Source organism: Panthera onca, chromosome C2 (assembly GCF_046562875.1).
Source record: "Panthera onca isolate mPanOnc1 chromosome C2, mPanOnc1 haplotype 2, whole genome shotgun sequence".
NCBI classification, from domain to species: domain Eukaryota; kingdom Metazoa; phylum Chordata; class Mammalia; order Carnivora; family Felidae; genus Panthera; species Panthera onca.
In genome coordinates, this window is record NC_138347.1 from 68255870 (window position 1) to 68278939 (window position 23070).

The following is a 23070-nucleotide window of genomic DNA, read 5'->3' on the forward strand; positions in this document are numbered from 1 at the left end:
TGGGAGAAGATATTTGCAAATGACATATCAGGTAAAGGATTAGTATCCAAAATCTATGAAGAACTTGTCAAACTCAACATCCAAAAAACAAATAATCCAGTGAAGAAATGGGCAAAAGACATGAATAGATATTTCTCCGAAGAAGACATCCAGATCGCCAACCGACACATGAAAAAATGCTCAACATCGCTCATCATCAGGGAAATACAAATCAAAACCACAATGAGATACTACCTCACACCTGTCAGAATGGCTAACATTAACAACTCAGGGAACAACAGATGCAGAGAAAGAGGATCTCTTTTGCATTGTTGGTGGGAATGCAAGCTGGTGCAGCCACTCTGGAAAACAGTATGGAGGTTCCTCAAAAAACTAAAAATAGAACTACCCTACAACCCAGCAATTGCACTACTAGGCATCTACCCATGGGATACAGGTGTGCTGTTTCGAAAGGACACATGCACCCCCATGTTTACAGCAACACTATTAACAATAGCCACAGTATGGAAAGAGCCCAAATGTCCATCGATGGATGAATGGATAAAGAAGATGTGGTATATATATACAATGGAGTATTACTCAGCAATCAAAAAGAATGAAATCTTGCCATTTGCAACTATGTGGATGGAACCAGAGGGTATTATGCTAAGTGAAATTAGTCAGAGAAAGACAAAAATCATATGACTTCACTCATATGAGGACTTTAAGAGACAAAACAGATGAACATAAGGGAAGGGAAACAAAAATAATATAAAAACAGGGAGGGGGACAGAACATAAGAGACTCTTAAATATGGAGAATAAACTGAGGGTTACCGGAGGGGTAGTGGGAGGGGAGATGGGCTAAATGGGTAAGGGGCACTAAGGAATCTACTCCTGAAATCATTGTTTCACTATATGCTAACTAATTTGGATGTAAATTTAAAAAAGTAAAAAATAAAACAAGTTAAAAAAAGATTCCGATGTGAGAAAAAAAAAAAAGGCTTCATGCATCTGACCACATAAAAATTTATATTATCTTCATGATTAAATATACTACAAAACAAAGTCACAAGTTAAAAACTGGGAAATAGTTGCAACAATAAAGTTGTTGAATTTTAGTTGAAAAGAATTCCTTCAAATAAAATAACTTAGGAAAATGAGTGACAGGTATGAGTGAGCAATTACAGATATTGAAATACAGATGACGTAAACTTAGGGAAAGACGTTAAGCTCTCTGTCATAATTAAAGAAATGAAAATTAAAACAGCAAGTAGATGTCTTTTTATTGGCAAAGATGAAAAAGTGTGATGACATGGTATGTTGCTCAGGGTAGGAAAAAACGGGCACCACTGATGTGCGAGTAGTTTGGGGCATTCCTATTTGGAGGGTATTTTGACAGTATTGAGTAGATTCAAAATGCAATGTCCTTTAACCCAATATTTACACTTCTAAAAAATTAGCCCACATATAAAGCTCTACCAGTTTGCAAGGATAAGCATATTTATGCAGCTTGGCTTGTATAGTAGATGACTGGTCAGAAGGTGACCAGTAGATGACCAGAAGATGACATAGTAGATGACTGGTCAGAAGGGCAGTGTCTTCAAAAGAGGATTGGTTATGGTGAAGTGTATGATGGAATAGTATGCAGCTGTGAAAAGGAAGTGAAAGTTCTGTTAAGTGCTGAACAGAAATGTTTCCAAGATATGGTGTCAAGTTTTTTTTTTAATGCAAAGTTTACATATTATGTAACATGTTATGTTTAAAATGTTCCTACTTAGAAAAAAGTGGGAAGGATGTATGTGCCAGTGTTTGGCAAGGAACTGTTTTTGAAAGAAACCATTATATTGTTTCTGAGGAAGATGTCTGGGGAACTAGAAGTCTGGGGTTGAGGGGAGATTTACTTTTTTTTTTTTTTTTTTTTTTTTTTTTGGTACTCTTTCCTATTCTTGGAAATATTTTTACCATGTGCATATATTACCTTTTTGACTGAAGACACTAGTTAAGTGAAACTAAAATGACCATGTTAGAGTTTTAGTAACAAGAATAAGAGAAGGAAAGGCAAAGAAGGGTTATATGCAGATTTCCCCAGTATAGAAATAGAAACCTTTCCGTGTAAAAATGAACAGTTGATAGATTTCAGGATTAAGACTCTTCTCTGTAAAATACATTAAGATTCAGATTTCCCTAGGTCAGTGTTTTTTAAAAGTATGGTTTACAGACTACCTGCTTATTAAAAATGCAGATCCCTGTGCCCCACTGTAGTCCCACTGATGTGGTCTCTGGAATGAATCTCCAGAATCAACAGTTTGAACACGCTCCTTTAGTTAATTTTTTTTTTTTAAACGTTTATTTATTTTTGAGACAGAGAGAGACAGAGCATGAATGGGGGAGGGTCAGAGAGAGGGAGACACAGATTCTGAAACAGGCTCCAGGCTCTGAGCTGTCAGCACAGAGCCCGACGCGGGGCTTGAACTCACTGACCGCGAGATCATGACCTGAGCTGAAGTTGGCCGCTCAACCCACTGAGCCACCCAGGCGCCCCTAGTTAATTTTATGTTCATTTAAGTTTCAGAACTACTCCCTAAGTTCTAGCATCCTCACTTTAAATGATTAAGCACATTGCATTGTGCTTGCCCATCCTGCAGTATAATCACATAATATATTTAATGTCTTGAAGCAGATTAAGATTTAGCCTTTATTCAATAATTTTATTTGCCCCAGTTTGACTCTTAAGCCTCCAGGGGTCAAGTTTCACTACTGTTTCTGCAAGGTGGTAATATGGGCTCTGGATGAGGGAGATTGGTAGGCAAAGATAACTCATCTTCATTCGCTTTTAACAGGATAAAAAAATAGAAAGCTGTGGATAATACTTTTTCCTCTTTTGGTTATCTTTAGGATATGGTGATTTTTGAGACATTTCTTCCAAGGGCCCATTCAGTATCTTATATGAATATTTTTATTTACTTTGTTTAGGTTAAACATAATATACGTATAGAAAAGTACATAAACATATATGTACACTTTATGGAAATAATCATAAAACAGGCAGCCATGTACCCATTACCTAAGTTAGAATTCCTGAATTCCCCATGGGCCCCTCCCTCATCATACCCCTCTCCTTCCCTACTTTACATAATCATAATCACACATGTTGATAGGATTTCCAGAGTAGGCTGAGTTGAAAGTTATGAGGAGTATATTCAGAGTCTGTTGTAAATCCCAATTTTTTTCTTTTGAATAAAGATTTGCCCTAGATTTTTTTTCTCTTAATGTCAAAAGGAACAACCAATTAAAATATTATTTTATCTGCAACAAAATCATTATAGGAACAAAATAGGCCAGTAGTAGATGTTGATAATAATTTAACATAATCAAAAACCTGTAAGTCAGTAGGTTATTAAACAAATCATATTTTATTAAGTAGGTTTATCTAATATGTGTTTGGGAAAATCAGTTACTTATTTTGTTACCTTACATACATCAAAATACATTCCAGATGGAGTGATGAGCTGCGTATTTAACAGTGAGACACTATCAGGGAAAATTAATCTTATCTCTAAAGAGATTTCTTTTTTCCAAGCATAAAAACCATGAAAAAGATCCCAAAGGGAAAGATTTATAGGTTTGACTACATAAACATTTGAACCTTTATGCTTCAAAACAAATCAAAGTTAAAACGCAAACTGGCTTTTGGGATGAGCACTGGGTGTTGTATGGAAACCAATTTGACAGTAAATTTCATATATTAAAAAATAAAAAAAAAAAAAAACAACAAAAACGCAAACTGGGAAAAATATGTGTTGCAAGTATGATAGATAACCGATAGAATAATATAAAAATATATAAGCAATTTAGGAGGGTGAATGGAAAAACAGATACAGTAGACATAAATAACAAATGTTGGTTTCCAGATTTCATCCTTTAAATTCATAATTCAACAGTCAGCATTTATTGACAGCCTATGCATTAGTAAGGAATAAAAAGCTAAGCTATATAATAAAGATACCAAAAATACACAGACTCAATGAGATAGAAGTTTATTTTTCTCTGGAAAAAAAAAAAAAAAAAGCAGTCTAAAAGATAGTGGATTGCTTGAGATTTGCTCAAAGCAGGTAGGCAGCTCTGTTCCACAAGGCCCTCCAAGGACCCAAGTTTCTTTTCTGTTGTTGCTGTAACATCCCCTAGAGGTATGTCCTCATCCAAGTGGTTGAAGCCGGCTCATAGTCATACTCTTATTCTAGCCCACAGGAAGGGAAAGTAGGACATCCAGGGCAATGACTACATCTTTAGGTGATGACGAAGAGGTTGTATATGTCATTTGTACTCACGTCCCATTGTAGACTTAGTCACATGGCCACCCCTGTCTTAAAACAGATTAAAGCCCTTCTGTAAGAGAGTCTAGAAATACAGCTCAGCAGCCATGTACCCAGTTAAAATGCAGGTAAATAATGTAGATAAATATATAAAGCATTCACTCAAAATGAGAAAGATTGCAATACACCAGTAGGGAAAAAAGACCAGTAATCAAAAAAGAAATGCAGATTAAAATGAGGAGATGCCTTTTGGCCTTACCAGGTGTGGTAGACAGAATAATGCCCCCAGCCCCAAAGGATATCCATGCTCTCATCTCTGAAACCTATGAATATGTTATGTTACATGGTGAGGGAATGCTTTGGTTGCAGATGGAATTAAGTTTGCTAATCAGCTAACCTTAAAATAAGGAGCTTATCCTGAGTTATTCATGTGGGCTCAGTGTAATCACAAAAGTCCTTAAAAGAGACTGAAGAGGAAGTCAGAGATATGCAGCCTGAGAGGACTCAAATCTCTGTTGCTAGCTTTGAAAACAGGAAGGGGGCCTCTAGAAACCGGAAAAGGCAAGGAAACTGATTATTCTCTAGAGCCTCTATAAAGGAACATAGCCATGCTGACACCTTGATTTTGGCCCAGTGAGACCCATGTTGGATTCTGATTTACAGAGCTGTAAGATAGTAAATTTGTGTTGTTTTAAAGCCACAAGTTTTATGGTAATTTGTTACAAGAGCATTAGAAAACTAAACACCAAGTTATTTGTGTGTATGTGTGTGTGTGTGTTCTTAATAGTGACACTCAATGCTGGTGACACTTAATGCTGGTGAGACAAACATCAATCATAACTAATGGGGATATAAATTAGTACGTATCCTTCTGAAAACAATTTGGGAGTATGTTTCATAAAACCTAAAATGTTCACATCCTTTGACTTATTGACCCTAAAGAAGTAATTTGGGAAGTAGCAAATATTTACATACAAAGATTGTCACAACAGCATTATTAATATTAGCAAGTAAGTAGCAAACATTAGGAAAATGGTTAAATAAGTTTTGTATATCTGCATAGTAAACTGTCATGCTGTTATGATTACCAAGAATCTTTAATGAAAAGATGCTTATGACAGACTATGAAGTTAAAATGACTTAGTGGATAAAACTGTATATTCAGTATGGTTTTTGTGGTTACCTATGCTTAAGTATTGAGAAATGCATTGGGGCAGAGCGAGGGGTGGGGGGGAGAACTGAAAGAAAAAAAGAAGCTCCTGGGTGGCTTAGTCGGTTAAGTGTCCATCTTTGACTCAGGACATGATCTCACAGTTTGTGGATTCAAGCCCTGCATTGGTCTCCATCCTGACAGCTCAGAGGCTAGAGCCTGCTTTGGATTCTGTGTCTCCCTCTCTCTCTGCCCCTCCCCCACTTGCGCTCTCTTTCTCTCAAAAATAAATAAACATTAACATAAAATTTGTTTTAAATACATTAGTATGGTTGTCTGGGCTATGTAATTGAGTTAGTGAACTTAATTTTTTTCTTTTTTGGGGGGGGGGTGTTTTTTATTTTATTTTTAAGAGAGAGAGAGAGAGAGTGTGTGAGCAGGGGAGGAGCAGAGAGAGAGAGGGGGACACAGGATCCGAAGCAGGCTCCAGGCTCTGAGCTGTCAGCACAGAGCCTGATGTGGGGCTCGAACCCATGAACCGCTAGATCATGACCTGAGCCAAAGTCGGCATTCAACCGACTGAGCCACCCAGGCGCCCCTGGATTTTTTTTTTCTTTATACATTTTTCTACTATGAGTATATATACTTTTAAACTAAGAGGACAAAATAAAAGAAGATAAGAAAAAAGTTATGAGACAAAATGGGGGGGGGGGAGGTAGACATCTCTTAGACCAAGACAACACCCATTTTCCCCCTCTACCTTGCTGAAAGATTATTACTTTTGGCCTTAATAAAACCCTTTGAGATAAAGTACCTTTGGAGAAGTTGAAACACCAAGAGAATAGGTGATTCACCAAAGATTATACAGGTAATAAATTTAGCTAAGACTAGAATTTTTGTTTCCTGATGTCTAATACTCTTCCCTGTGTTTTTTTAATGTACTGTCTGTAACTGGTACTTGATAAGTTATCATAAGCTATCAAGGTCAAGACCATGATATGTATTCACCTTTATATTCTCTTTAGTGTCTAGCTATAGGTGCCTTGCCCGTGGTAGATATTGAATCATAGTTGGCCAAAATTATTAAAGGATATAAAAGTGAAATAGAGTTTCTTAAAAAAAATTTTTTTTACACTTATTTATTTTTGATAGAGACAGAGCACAAGTGAGGGAGGGGCAGAGAGAGGAGGAGACACAGAATCGGAAGCAGGCTCCAAGCCCCAGGCTCCAGGCTCCAAGCTGTCAGCACAGAGCCCGATGCGGGGCTCAGACTCACAAACTGCTAGATCATGACCTGAGCCGAAGTCGAATGCTTAACCAACTGAGCCACCTAGGGGCCCCTGAAATAGATTTTCTTAAAACTGAAGACTGCAACAGCAGTCTTTAGAAGGCTTATTCCTTTCCACCATCAACTCTTTCTTCCTTTCTTCCTTTTTTCAGTAATTAATTCATGACATCTCTGACCCTTTTTTGCCCTATATTTTCTTGGACTAAATAAAGGAAAACTATTTCTAGCACTCTGCCATTTTCAAAATCCATGAAATTCTATAACACCACTTTACTCTGATGCAGGATGATTAGGAATTGGGAGAAAGTTTTTGAAACATTGGCATATTGAGTCTTAGAAGTAAACATTGTTGTCAATTCTAAATTATTTTGTATTAAAAATACATAGAGTTAAAATTAAGAATGCTGGACTTAAACTGAGGAAGTATCTACTGTGTTTCGAAACCAATTTTCTATCTTCTAAACCAATTATCACTACTGCTAGTTGTAATAGATTTCTAAAGTAGATATATGCACAGAAAAAAAAATATGCTAGCTACTTGCATGCCTTTGGATCTGAGAACCTTGAGTTATCTTAGCAATCAATGATTTTTATTAATAATGTTAAGAGAACTTTGAGAATGAGACCATGTTGGAAGAGTAGAGAGATTTGTAGACTGATTAAGTCAGATTTTATATTATTTTCCAGTCCTGGCTTAGCCATTAGCTAGTTATATGACTTTGGAGCTTCCCCCAATACTTTTTTGGAGAAAAGAAAGTTATAAAATTATAAGTATGATTTTAAATGTATTAGCCTCTCTGGAACTCAATTTTTATATCTGTAAAATGCAGAGGTGGGTTATCTAGATGAGGTTTGAAGTCTCTTCCAGCTATAAAAATTCGAATTCTGAAACATATTCTAAATAGAAAATAGTTGAGGAATCCCAAGTATTTGTACCAGGATGTCAGAAAGCAAAAGGTTAGGATACCAGAATATCATTAAATACAAACTAAAATGTCAAGTACATTAGAAAACCATGAGCTGTGGATCTTCAGTTTGAACTTTAGCTCTTGGCATTTGTTTGAAAAGCTGTAGTATAGTGAATGATATGAAATGGAATGTGGCTGTGCGCAAATGCCATCCCACGTGCCACTGAGGCCTGGGCGGCAGGGGGTGGGGGGGTTTGGGGGAGATGGGGTTTGCTAATTGAGGGCTGAAGATGAAGGTGCACAGGGCAAGAGCAGGATTTTGTGAGGCTGTCTGTAGTTCCCTTCCCCATACCCCTCCCCTCCTGTCCCCCACCCACCAGGCCTACCAAAGGCTAGCAACCCTCAGGAGTTCTGACACTAGTGGGCAGCACCTGGTTTTCCTACTCTCTACCATCTAGTTCTGCTGCTGGTGGAGAAAACTCCAGGTCTTTAATTATCCTCTCAGCCTGTTAGGGAAATCACTCTCTCACCCATTTTGCCACCTGACTTGTGAGGATGAGACAAACTTGGCCTCAGAAGTAGGCAGAAGCTAGGTAGGAGGAAAAAAGGTAAAAAGGGGAAAAAGAGCATTGGGGAAAGGTGAGAGGGAATAAATCAAGGAATCAGAGGAGACTGGGATGAAGAAAGAGGGCAGCACACCTGCCTTTGGCAGATCTGTCACATCTTGGCCTGCAGAGTTCGAGACTTGCATTCCCCTAACAGTGAATGTGTACTGGCCACTATCAGGTGTGAAGTTTCAGGTGAGGAGGCAAGAGTTAAAGCCCGTGAGTTACTGAGTCAACTGTCTGGAGAGCTCCCTTTCTGCTGCACAGCTTGTTGCCCAGGAGCTGCCTCCATCCTAACTTCTCTCCACCCTTCCCAGGTCTACCTCACTTGCATTGACCATGCGTTTACCACCCTCAGTGTAGTATTGGTTTTGTTTGTTTGTTTGTTTTGTTTTTTTAAGTTTTATTGCCAGAATATTTGTTAATCATCTTGGTTTTTGTATCACTGGATTTAAACTTTTTAAAATGGATCTGATGTATGTGTCTAGGTAACTGAGAGTTTTGCAATGTAAGTAGTGTATTTCAGCAATGCCAACTTCCCTGTACCTGAGTCAGTCTGTGTTCTACTAGAGAGCATCCACACTTCGTGAGATACTGTGGCAAATTTAGAAGCCATGGTCCTTATCTGCAAGGAACTTTAACTTGCAAAACAAAACTGAAGCATATAATGATGACACAGAAAAATTGACATTAAATTATGGGATCTGCTTCCTTTTACTGAAGATTGTGAATCACTCCTCTTGACAGCCCAGATCAATAGGTATTAATTTCTGAAAGCCAGCTGCTTTCACGAGTGCTAAAAAGCATTAGGACAATCACAGTGAGTTGCATTTGCCTTTCAGTATGTGAAGGCAACGGAGACTTTTTGGTCCAGACAATTCGTTTAGGCTTGGGTGTTTTTTTCTTTTCACTTTGCCAAGCTTATATACCTAATTTTTGTTCTGGCATCTAACTACTAGCACCGTCTAAATCCAAATTTCCATTTCCTCACAAGTGTTAACTTCATCCTCAACATTCTGCTGAAACAGCTCTACTCAGATCATGAATGACCTCCATGTTGCCGAATCTAATGGTTACATTTCAGATACCAAATGATCTTTCTGTTTAACTTGACCTGATCTGTTTAACCTGATCTGTTGAACTTGATGAGTCAGCCACTCATCCTCATCTCAAACCCTCCTCTCCTTAGTTGCTGCTGTACCGTTCTTTCGCCTTTTTTTTTTTCTACCTCTGTAATTGCTCCTTCTTAGTTGTCTTTCTAGACTCTTTTTCCTGTATTTAAAAAATATTGGTGGGGTGCCCAGGTGGCCCAGTTGGTTAAGCGTCCGACTTTGGCTCAGGTCATGATCGCACAGTTGGTGGGTTCGAGCCCTTCATTGGGCTCTGTGCTGACAGCTTGGAGCCTGGAACCTGCTTCGGCTTCTGTGTCTCCCTCTCTGTCTTCCCTCCTCCCCCGCTTGTGCTTTCTCCCCCCAAAAACATAAAAAATATATATATGTTGCTATTCACCAGTGTTTGTTCCCCAACCCCAATATATAGCTCTTAGCTCAGATCTCTTTTTTTAGCTTCTGATGTATATTGAATCACTTATTGTACATTTTTATGGACTTAAATATGCCTTCCCAATATGCAGTCATCTCCCTATAGCCACATCTATTATATGGCTAAGAACAGTCCCCCAAACCATCCCCTGTTCTATATCCCCACTGTTGTTGGGGACTTGTATTCTAGAGTCCCTCAGGGCATGGCACTTACTAAAATAACTCTTGTCCTGCAATATTAAGATTTTCATATTTGCCTGACACTGTTTTCTGGGGTGGCCAGTACTGCCAAAGGGTCCTTGCCCTGGGCTCCTTGCCTGAAAGTTACCACTCTGGCTTTCCTTCAGCTTTACTATTCCCTATGTGCTGAGGAGTCTGTAGGGCCAGGGGGTTGTGCTCACCCTTCTCATCACAGTCTAGCTACACAAGACCCCAGATGTGCCAGCAACAGGCCTTTTTCTCAGGTCTGTTCTTCCAAGAGTGGACCCCATACTTGGTATGTACTCCCCAGGCTCAAGGGGTTGCCAAGGAGCAGCTGTTTGGAAGACAAAGCTTGGAGTCTGACTTTCAGGTCCACGTGCATACATGCGATGATATTGTCAGACCAGAGCTAGAGGTCAGAAGAGAAGGAAGATATTGAGGGACCTCCATTAGTACTCTTCTCACAGGCCCCACAGCATTAAAGGCGGGACTAATTATTGCCTTCTTTTTCTTTATATTCCTGGTACAGTGCTGATAGGTGACACTTAAACTACTCCTAAGGATTTGAAGGGCAAGGGCTTTAGCTTTGTAATTTCATATTCCCATCACAATGCCTACCCAGTACATATACTCAGTACATGTTTGTTGAACAAATTAAATAACATAGCTTGTATTGAACCGTTTATAAATTATTTCATATTCTTTATTGTCATTGAATAGAGTTTATTGTAATATTTGTATGATTTTAGTCTTATGGCCACCTGTTTTCAGAAAAAACATACCTCTAATTTTGCATTACCATTAAAATGGGAAAACTAGATTTTAGATATACAGTGAATTTTATTTTTAAATATATTTTTATGTCCATTAACTGATGAACGGATAAAGAAATTGTGGTTTATATACACAATGGAATACTACGTGGCAGTGAGAAAGAATGAAATATGGCCTTTTGTAGCAACGTGGATGGAACTGGAGAGTGTGATGCTAAGTGAAATAAGCCATACAGAGAAAGACAGATACCATATGGTTTCACTCTTATGTGGATCCTGAGAAACTTAACAGAAACCCATGGGGGAGGGGAAGGAAAAAAAAAAAAAAGAGGTTAGAGTGGGAGAGAGCCAAAGCATAAGAGACTGTTAAAAACTGAGAACAAACTGAGGGTTGATGGGGGGTGGGAGGGAGGGGAGGGTGGGGGATGGGTATTGAGGAGGGCACCTTTTGGGATGAGCACTGGGTGTTGTATGGAAACCAATTTGACAATAAATTTCATATATTGGAAAAAAAAATTAAAAAAAATATATATTTTTAGGGGTGCCAGGGTCGTGAGACTGAGCCCTGTGTCCATTCTCAGCATGGAGCCTGCTTAAGATTCTCTCTCCCTCTTCCCCTGTCCCCTACTTGCATATGTGTTCTCTCTCTGTCTCTAAAATAAAAAAAAAAAAAAAAATATATATATATATATATATATACACACACACACACACATATATATATATATATATATTATGGACTAATTTCATAAAATAGGGTAAGTTAATGAGAGGTACAGAAAACAGTGTCAGGCAAATATGAAAATCTTAATATTGCAGGACAACAGTTATTTTAGTAACTGCCATGCCCTGAGGGACTCTAGAATACAAATGTGAAAAAGAATAAGACTGTGCTCTGGAAAACACAAAGAATTTGGCAAGAGCAGGGTCTAGATTTCCCTGTCAAGTTTCCCATGAATTCAGGAGTTAACCCAAAATCCTGTGGGTCCAATTCTCCTTATTGAGTTCATTTGTAAGGAATGTGTTTGTGCATTATGACTTTTAATGCAAAATGCACATTACTACAGTAATTTTTTTAAGTTTATTTATTTTGAGAGAGAGAATGTGTGCAGAGAAGGAGCAGAGAGAGAGAGAGAGAGAGAGAGAGAGAGAGAGAATCCCAAGCACAGAGCCCAGCGTGTGGCTCAAATCCATGAACCATGAAATCACGATATGAGCCAAAATCAAGAGTCAGATGCTCAACCGACTGAGCCACTCAGGTGCCCCTAGAATAAATTTTAAACACCAAGTTAGCATGTTTTGATTCCCAAGGTGATTTTTTCACTCTGGCAATTCATGTTTGAGGTTGGCCCCCCAAGTTCAGTGACCTTGTAGACTTAGAACCCATCTGAAATGTCCCTAGTGCTGATATACCTGTTTTGGATACTATTTTTATCACAAGCTTGCACCTTGTATGACTTATGTTTGCTGCTTAAAAAATAGTCTATTTGTGATTCCAATGAGAGGTAACACATAGTTAAACCATGGCAATAAGCTGAGTTTTATGCCTTAATTCTCTCAGGATTCATAGTGTTTTATCATGTTTTGTTTTTTGTTTTGTTAACAGATTGTTTTTTCCATGTTCGCATTCTACTCTTAACATTTTTAGGCACAATAAAATTTACTTATTCCAGCCCTTCTCCTTCTAGATGAGATGAGCCTTTCAGGAACATGTCTTTAGGTATTAAATATCAAAGCGGTTACTCTATGAGTCATCATGCACTGTCTGTTGTGCCACCCCGAATCACGAATAAAACCACTCAGTGATAATTGTTTCAAAGTATTTCTAGATGAAATTGTTCTGTTATAGCTTGGGACCCACTGGTGTTTGGAGTAGGTATTCAGTTTCATAAACAGTGTAAATTGTTTTTGTCATCTAGAAAATAGTTCCCCTTTCACAAGAAGATTTTAAAATGTCTTTGGTCTTCTTAATTTAGTAGTAGTAATGATGCCTAGGGCTATTTTTGTCTTCAAATAATTTTTCCAACATTTTCAAAAATTTGGGCAGACCTAATTCACATATTTCACCTCCCACTCACTTATGCCTCTACATTAGGGCCCTACCTCTCTCCCATATGCCTGTTTATTATTTCCTTCTATATTCAAAAAACTTTTTCTAAGTCTCTTAAGGTGGCAGTTATTTTTTTAAAAAAAGGATTTGGTGTCCTCTTGGTGATTGAATAGCAAAACGGGGAAAAAGTGTCACATTTGTATCACATATACTGTTTCTTCCCCTTCCTCTACCTCCAAGGCAGAAGAGGTTGACTTGCCTCCCTTTCTTGCATATGCTTTTTGGACTTCTGGCTTCTCTTCTCCTTCAAGGCTACTCTTGAATGTGAATGTGTATGTTGGGAATTGGAGGAGCAATGGGAGTAGAGGCTTTGACAAGGAATAGGAACAGCACTAAATAGAATATTGAGAAAAGATGAGCAAGAGAACGAATGGAATAGAAACAAGAAACTACTTTTTTACTAACCCTTACAGTTAAAGCCACAGAGTATTAGAACTGGGGGGGATGTCGTACTCCTGTGATTACAGTAGCTTAACCTTAACAGATGCTCAATAAATGGATATTGAATTTAGACTGATCTCATTTTATGCGAGAAGAAATGGAATTGCGCAAAGATGTATTGCCCAGAACCATTCAACTAGTTAGTTGCAGAGCTGGGCCAGAACCTAAGTCCTCCAGTTTCTCAACCAGTTCCTTTTCTATTAGAAGCTACTATAATGACTGTTTTTGTTTATTTTTGTTTTTTGTTTTTGCTTTTGTTTTTACTCCTATCACCTGACACAGGGTAGGCATGAAATGTTTTATAGCATTTTATTATTTTTTTTCCATCACCCCCCCCCCCTTCCTTCCCCTCTGGTAACCACCAATTTGTTCTCTGTGGTTAAAAGTCTTTTTCTTGGTTTGTCTCTCTCTCTTTTTTTTTCCTTTGCTCGTTTGTTTTGTTTCTTAAATTCCACATATGAGTGAGATCATATGGTATTTGTCTTTCTCTGACTTATTTCATTTAACATTATACTTTCTAGCTCTATCCATGTCATTGCAAATGGCAAGATTTCGTTCTTTTCTATGGCTGAGTAATATTCCATTGTATTTTTTTTTTTTTTTTAATGTTCATTTATTTTTGAGACACACAGAGAGATACAGAGCACAAACCAGGGAGGGGCAGAGAGAGAAGGAGACACAGAATCCAAAGCAGACTCCAGGCTCTGAGCTGTCAGCACAGAGCCCAATGTGGGGCTTGAACTCACAAGCCGTGAGATCATGACCTAAGCCAAAGACAGATGCTTAACAGACTGAGCCACCCAGGTGCCCCTCCATTGTACTTTTTTTTTGAATTTTTTTTTTAATGTTTATTTATTTTTGAGACAGAGAGAGAGCATGAATGGGGGAGGGTCAGAGAGAGAGGGAGACACAGAATCTGAAGCAGGCTCCAGGCTCTGAACTATCAGCACAGAAGCCTGACGTGGGGCTCGAACTCACGGACCGTGAGATCATGACCTAAGCCAAAGTCGGACGCTTAACCGACTGAGCCACCCAGGCGCCCCCATTGTACTTTTTAAATATCATTTTAGTTTAAGAAATGTTGAATACACCTGTATAATTTTTTTGAATGGCTGGTGGCACTTACTAGGTCTGTTTATGAATGGCAGTCTAGTAGAAAGAATAAGGATTTTGGAGTCAAACTAGGTCCAAATCTCTGCTTTGCCTGTTAGCACTTGGGCAAGTGTCTTAATCTTTCTAAACAGAGGCTTTAACATCTCAACAAATAGAGATAATAATAGCTACCACATGGTGTTGTTATAATAAATGAAATAAGGTTATTTGGAGTATTTAGTTTGGTATGTGGCATAAATCAAAGGCTTCAGTAAATATTTGTAAAATGAGTAAGGGGTAAGTATTACTGTATTGATCTCACTCCTGGGGAGTCAACATACTTTACCTTTCAGATGTGTCCTGTTCTTTACAGACATGTATCCTTATTGCCATAGTTAAACTGCAGTTTAGCTAACTTCTTTTTGTGTAGAAATGTCCACTTCAGCTACCTCACAACCTTTTAATTTTTTTTTTAATTCCAGATTAATCCATGGAGGACAGCTGTTAAATGGATTGGCAGGTCCAACGGTAATGAATGCAGCTCCATTTCTCTCTACGACGTGGTTTTCTGCAGATGAACGGGCCACTGCCACAGCCATTGCATCAATGCTCAGTTATCTTGGTGGAGCATGTGCATTTTTAGTTGGGCCACTTGTTGTTCCAGCCCCCAATGGAACATCACCTCTTCTTACTTCAGAGACTAGCAGGACCCACATTAAAGATCTCATAGAGACTGTATTATATGCAGGTATTTTAAAGTTTATTTTCTTCCCGCTCTACTTTGTCTTTTATCCCAGTAATCTTCACTCCACTCTGTACACCAGATCACTTCTTACGAAATACTTAGGAGTTCCAAAATATACATATACACGCGTGTTTTTCTTGTCATATAATATGGAGATGCCTATTTAAAACTTACCCTTTCTAAGAAGTTATTAAGTTTAAAATGTATTATTGCTACATGAAAGTTTATTCCTTAATTTTTCTCTTCCCATCTGTTTACAATTAAGCACTGTATAACACGTTGTCTAGTGTCTTTTCTAGATATCTTATCAGAATATGAAATTACTGGTAGCTGGCAAGCCCATTTTCTCCCTTGCCATTTCCCTGCTCTTCTCTGACCTGGTATACATAGGTCACCCACAGTTCTTCTCCACTTCCTATTCTCTGTATGTTGGTCTATTAATAAGGGGTATTGACCTTTCCAAAACATCTTCTTGGTCCTTTCTTTTTATTTCTAGAGTCAAGTTCTAGTCCGCTCTTCTATTACAGTCTCTTAACAGATCTCCTTAAATACATCTCCCTCGCTGTATGCCTATTTGTTATTTTCTTCTGCATTCAGAAAACTTTTTATAAGTTTTACTATATACTCAGCACTGTGCTAAGCACTGAGAATTGGTAAGGTCACTGATAAGACAGTTGCAGTACAAATAGACATACAGAGCCTGAGAAGCCTAACCTACCTGAGATTGGAGGGAACTTGAGGAGTCAGGGAAGGCTTCACCAAGACTGTGATAATTAAAGTTCAGAATTTCATAGGAGTTCAGCAAGTGTTCCAGTGAGGTAGGGTATTCTGTGTAGAAGGAATAACCACTGCAAAGGCAGATACGGTATGAGAGAACTCAATATGTCCAGAGAATTGCACATAATTTAATATGGCTGAAGTAGTGTAAATATGTGTCTTTGCATATAGGTAACAAGTGGCAGAAAATGAGGCTAGAAGGATAAGGAACTATATTATGATGAACTTTTTATTAATTTATTCACTTATTAAGTGAGCAGATATATTTTGACCTCCTATATATCTGTCCCTGTGCTAGGCGCTGAGGTAGACATGATTCCTGCTCTCACAGAACTTACAGTGTCCCAAAGGAACAGACAGGTAAACAGCTGTAAAATAGGGTAGTAAGTGCTATAACTGAAGGCTGACAATTGTTCTGAGACCTCAGAGGAGGAGGACCTAACCTAGATTTTAAAGGTCAAGTAGAGCTTCCTGATGATGCAGCATCTAAATTGGAGCCTGAAGGATGATAGGGAGTTAGCCAAATACAGTGGGCAGGAGGAACAATATACTAGAAAGAGAGAGAGAGAGAGAGAGAGCCAGCCATGGAGGAGAAGCCCAGTAAGGGGCGAGAGCCTGCTATATTCAAGCAACTCAAAGCCCAGAGTGGCTTAGACTCGGTGAGAGTAGTGACAGATAAAGCTAGAGAGGTAAGCCAGGCCATACAAGCCTTCTAAGCAGGGCTAAAGGGTTTGAAATTCACTATATTGTAGGCAAACATCACACTCTGAAGAATTTTACATTAGAGAGTTATGCAGTGATATTTACATCTCAAAATATGTTTTAGAGGGAATAAAACAAAAGCAGAGGTTGTGGTATATATAAAGTATTTAATCCCCCCCCCCCCGGCCTTAAACAACTCCTTTTAAAGAAAAAAAAATTGAAATTAAAAAAAAATTTTAATGTTTATTTCTGAGAGAGAGAGAAAGAGAGAGAGCATGAGCAAGTGAAGGTCAGAGAGAGAGAGGGAAACAATCCAAAGCAGGCTTCAGGCTCTGAGCTGTCAGCACAGAGCCTGACGCGGGGCTCGAGCTCGTGAACCGTGAGATCATGACCTGAACCGAAACTAAGAGTCAGACGCTTAACCAACTTAACCAGTCAGGAGCCCTAAAAACTTTTGTGTTTGAAAGGATATCCATCAACAAAGTGAAAAGACAGCTTGCTTTGGGAATGGGAGAAAATAGTAGCAAATCATATATCTGATAAAGGACTTATATCCAGAATATATAAAGAACTCTTAAAACAACAATAAAAAGACAACCCAATTAGAAAATGGGCAAAGGACTCAAAACTTCTCCATAGAAAAAATATATATGGCCAACAAGCCCATAAAAGATGCTTGTCATTAGTCATTAGGGAAATACAAATCAAAACCATAATGAGATACACTTCACATCCAGCAGGATGCTATAATCAATAAAATAGGATGGGGCACTGGCTGGCTTAGGTGGTAGAGCATGTGACTCTTGATCTCGAGGTTGTGAGTTCAAGCCCCACACTGCGTGGGGAGGTTTACTTAAAATCTATTTTAAAAAGTGGGAAATAAATGTTGTTTAAAAAGTAGAAAAATTGGAACCTTCATATATTGCTAGTAGCAAAATAAAATGGTACAATCACATTGGAAACAGTTTGGGCAGTTCTTCGAAGTGTTAAATATATATTATCATATGATCTAACAATTGCATCTCTAGGTATATACCCAAGTGAAGTAAAAATATATCCATGCAAAAATTTATACACAAATGTTTGTAGTAGCATCATTCATAATAGCCAAAAAGTAGAAACAATCCAAATGTCTATTAACTAACTGAATAAAAAATGTACTTCATCTGTTCAATGGAATATTATTTGGCAATGAACAAGAATAAAAGTACTGATACATGCTCCAACATACTTGAACCTTGAAAACATTATGCTAAGTAAAAAACGCTGGTTACAAAGACCACACATATGGTATGATTCCATTTATATGAGATGTCCATTATACTCAAATCCGTAGAAACTGGAAGGTAAACGAGTGATTGCCTAGGGCTGGGAGATTTGGGAATGGGGAATGGATACAGAGTTTCTTTGGGGGATGATGAAAAGGTTCTAAAATTGATTGTGGTGATGGTTACACAATTCTGTGAATATACTAAAAAATGTATCTCTGGGGGCGCCTGGGTGGCTCAGTCGGTTGAGCCACTGACTTCGGCTCAGGCCATGATCTCGCAGTCCATGAGTTCGAGCCCCGCATCGGGCTCTGTGCTGACAGCTCAGAGCCTGGAGCCTGCTTCAGATTCTGTGTCTCCCTCTCTCTGACCCTCCCCCGTTCATGCTCTGTCTCTCTCTGTCTCAAAAATAAATAAACGTTAAAAAGTGTATCTCTGAAGCTCTTTGCAAAAATGCCAACAAAAAGATGGGTCAAAAATGTCAATAGAATGTGAACAAGGCAATCCCAGAAGAAGAAATACTAATGGCCAATAAGTGTGTAGAAGATGCTCATTCATTGTTGTTAATTAAAAGATCTGCAAATTAAAACAATTCATTATCTTCTTATTGCTCCTCAGTCTAACAGAGAACAAAGACATCTTCTATGGTTAAATGCCTTATAGGAATATTGTACCTTTTGCTCAGAATATAATAGCCCTAGAATCATAAGTATCCAACTGAAAAGACTCTAGAAATCACTTAGTCCAGTCCCTTTATTGACCACAAAGAATAAAGAATTCATCCAAATTACGTTAATTAATGGTACAGGCAGGTCTCTATTCCAAGTTTCTTAACTTTTCTATTTGAGTCTTGCTTTTCTACTAAATTGGACATAATAGAAGCTGGGATTTACATGTGCCAAAACTCTGGAGGGAATGATCAGGACTCCAAGGAACTTTTCCATGTTAATAGTGCCAAACTAACATTGTTTGGATGTTCGTTTTACTTCTAGTTGCTTAATATTCTATATTAGCGAGTCTTTTTATTCATTAAGTTTTGCTCTCTTATTTTTGGATGCTTTCCTGTTTTGTTCAAATTCCCCATACAGCCTATAAATTCAGTCTTTCCTAAACTGTGCTTCAGAATATCCAGTCATTGATCAAATAAACCAATTAAACTGATTGGATGGCCCATCAGTTAGGCATCTGACTTTGGCTCAGGTCATGACCTCACAGTTAGTGAGTTCTAGCCCTGCATCAGGCTCTACAGTGACAGTGTGGAGCCTGCCTGGGATTTTCTCTCTCTGTCCCACCCCTACTTGTTCTTTCTCTCTCTCTCTCTCTCTCTTTCTCTCTCTCTCTCTCTCTCTCAAAAATAAAGAACCTTAAAAAAAACAAAAAACAAAACCCTTCTCCTAGCCTGTTCCTACAATTTCTGTATCATATACTTTCTTTCTGATTACAGTACTTATTAATCAACCTAGATCTGTTTCAAAGGCTTATAGTACAGTACTGTTGATTTTTTATGTTTTCTCCATAGAATAATATTTGTTTACTGTCTCAATCTTTTCATCTATGTGGTATACCATTGTATGACTTCTTACCTGACTTTCCACGGGCTAAAATTTATATCTTTACATATCTATTTTTTTTCCACAAGACTGAACTATCTTGGCTAGATACTGTATTTTGGTTATCTTTTTATGCATAGAGCTTAGTTGATGATTTGTTAGATAAGTAAATACTTGAAACATTGAACTTTTTATGTTATCTGGTTAACATTTTATTCTTTTTTTTCTTCCCTACCCCCAGAATTTGGAGTTGTCTGCTTACTATTTTCTGCAACACTAGCTTATTTCCCACCCCGGCCTCCACTTCCTCCCAGTGTTGCTGCAGCTAGCCAGCGACTGAGTTATCGGCGGAGCTTTTGTAGATTATTAAGGTAAATATACTTTAAGTCACTGAGTGGTTTTGATCAGTACCTTCAAGATAATTTCACATTTAGTTAAGGTCATTTTGCAAGTTGATTGCAAATAATTGATAAAATACTGATTAAAACCTCTATAAGTTTTCTACATGCCACCAATGCTATTATTACTTAATCTTTTAAAAAATCAAACTTTTATTGAAATAATTTTCTTTTATAAGGAAATATCACATAATAGTATCTGTGGAATCATGGATTTTATGTGTTTATTATATTTTTCATAATATTTAAGTTTTTTGTTCATTATGTATTTCTTAGTTCACATTAAAATAAACAAGTACTAGTCAGTACAAAGTGAATAAAATATATAAGGTTTATTTACAGCTCCCCTAAAATTAATCATCTCACGCCGGGATCATACTTTTAAAACTTACTATTTTATTTTATTGATATAACTTAACTGTAATTTTATTAAACTCTACCCTTGAATGTTCAATTGCCCAGTACTAAATTTAATTCTTTGAATATATAGACTATCACTGGTGATTATGATTTGCAGTTGGGCTGCTAGAACTTATCTTTTTAATTTTTTTCTCAGTTTGTTGTGATGAGTTTTTATTGATTCATCAGCAACTCTCTGGTTGGTTCTTTCTCTTCTTTTTTTTCTGCCTCCTATCAGTGGTAAGTTCCTTGTGGCCAAGAACTGTGTCTTTATAGCCACTTTAGTAATATTGTCCAGTAGGAATGTAATGTGAGCCACATATGTAATTTTAAATTTTCTAATAGCCTCATTAAAAAAAGTAAAAGAAACCAGTAAAATTAATTTTAATAGCATATTTTATTTAACCCAGTATATCAGAAGTATTATTTTAATTTGTAATAAATATTCAAAATTATTGAGATTTTTTTATGTTCTTTTATTCGAACCAAAGTTTTGAAATCTAGTTGTATACTTTTACACTTAAAGCATATCACAATTCAGATGCTAGATTTTCATTAGAAATAGTCTGCATTGAAATTTCATTAAATTTAATTTCATTAAATTTTTTACTTGAAAAAGTTTTCATCGAGCAGTCTCGCACGTTGTACTACTTATCTAAAGTTCAAAGTAACTTTGCAATATTTCAAATTTTGAATCAACACATCGTTGATATTTGAAAAATCTTATATTCTACAAGCAATTGTTGGGGCTTTAATGGAAGATCTTTTACTTCCATAAAATAGATATAAAATTTTTTTTCTTTATCATTTTTAACAAAATTATCATAGCTAACATAACAATTTCTTTTACCATCTCTCCATCTAAAAATTATTTTCTTTTTGGAGGAGCCAAGATGGCAGAACACCATGGAAGTTTTTTTAGCGTCTTGCGTCCATGAAAGACAGCTAGATCAACACTAAAAATGGTTTTCTTTTTGTGCAGGAACCCAAACCGTTTTATAACTGGCCAAAGTTATAAGTCTGATCTGTTTTAAAAAACTGTTTTTTAATGTTTGTTGGACATTTAATTCCGGTTAACTAATTTTTTACTAAAAATTACTAATTTACTAAAATTTACTAATTCCGGTTAACTAATTTTTTTTATTCCTTTTTGACTGATGAAAAGGAGCTTCCTATAAAATTTACTCTGTATCTGTTGAACACGTCCCTTATTACTATCCACTTAATGGTCTTTAAATTTTTTTACACAGCATTCATTTTGCTCTGCTGCAACAGATTGCAGTTCCCATTCATTGTGAAATTTACAACATACTTTCTTATTTTTTTTCATAAGATATTCAAATAAAGTACAATGTTACCTCTATGTGGAACAAAAATACTGAGAACTGAGCCAGTTCACCGACACCAAGATCAGTGGTAGGTTGTAATACTAGAAACAACACATGCTACACCCACACATTACAATAAAAATCTTACCCGGTGCAGTTAAAGTGAAATGTAGTCCTACCAAAACAAAAATAAAGTTGTGATTAATGGGAAAGTACTTTTCACTGCTCCTGTTTTTTAAGTTTGGTTTAGGTTAATTACAATGAAATAAAATGAAAAATTCAGTTCCTCAGTTGCACTAGCCACATTTCATGTGTTCAATAGCCACATGTGGCTAGTGGCTACCAAGTTAGACAACATAGCCATGCAACATTGTTTTTCAAACTTTGGTTCACAGCCAACTAATTTAGTAGGTTGACCACCTTAAAAAAAAAAGAAAAGAAAAGAAAAAGTAGAATGAAATTAGAATGGAAATATTATTGTATCACCTGTAGTAAGAATACATATTTTTTGTGAGACTTTTGTTTCAGAATCTATGTCTGTGTATGTGGGTAGATCACAAAATAATTTATTTCTTGCTTTGGAGTACAGAAAAAAGCTTTTAAAAACCGCAACTCCTGGCACCAAAGTGGCTCAGTTATTTAGGCACCCGACTCTTGATTTTGGCTCGAGTCATCATATCCTCGTTTGTGGGGTCGAGCCCCATGTCATGGCCTGTGCTGACAGTGCAGAGCCTGCTTGGGATTCTCTCTCTCCCTCCCCCTCCCCCACTCATGTGTTCTCTCTCTCTCTCTTCTCTCTCTCTCTCAAGATAAATAAATAAACTTTAAAAAAGAAGCCATATATCTACAGGGGGGCCTGGTTGGCTCAGTCAGTAGAGCATCTAACTCGATCTCAGGGTTGTGAGTTCAAGCTCCACACTGGGCGTGGAGCCTACTTTAACAACAACAACAACAACAATAACAACAACAACAACAACAACAACAAAACACATGTCTACAGCACTTAGTATATTGCCTTACATGTAAGAGGCAAATTAAATATTAGTGAAATTGAATGGTGATCAGTGGCACATATTTGTAAAATAACAGTTTAAAATGATGGTTATTTTAAGTTTATTTATTTTGAGAAAGAGCATGAGCAGGGGAGGGCAGAGAGAGAGTGAGAGTGAGAATCCCAAGCAAGCTCTGCAATGTCAGTGCAGAGCCCAATATGGGGCTCGAACCCACAAACTGCAAGACCATGACCTGAGCAGAAACCAAGAGCCAGACACCCAACCGACTGAGCCACCCAGGCACTCCTAAAATGATGGGGTTTTTAAATGCTATTTAAGTTTTTCTCCATACAACACCAGAGATTAGATAGCAATTAATAAGGCTGGAGAGGTAGCTTAGGCTATATTATGCCATACTAATAATTTGGATTAGTCTATAGAAAATGAGCGGTCACTGAAGGATTTTAAGCTAAGGAGTTAGGTAAAAAATTATTCTGACAAGGAAAAA

At 37.4% G+C, this 23070-nt stretch overlaps 1 protein-coding gene across 1 annotated transcript in view; it reads left to right on the forward strand.

Moving 5' to 3' along the window:
• Window positions 1-23070, forward strand: part of SLC49A4 (solute carrier family 49 member 4) — an 82219-nt gene that overhangs the window by 13561 nt on the left and 45588 nt on the right. Inside the window, exons 3-4 of the mRNA XM_060639787.3 lie at window positions 14886-15151; window positions 19687-19816. Of these exons, the coding sequence (XP_060495770.3) occupies window positions 14886-15151; window positions 19687-19816 (396 nt within the window). The remainder of the gene's footprint in view (window positions 1-14885; window positions 15152-19686; window positions 19817-23070) is intronic.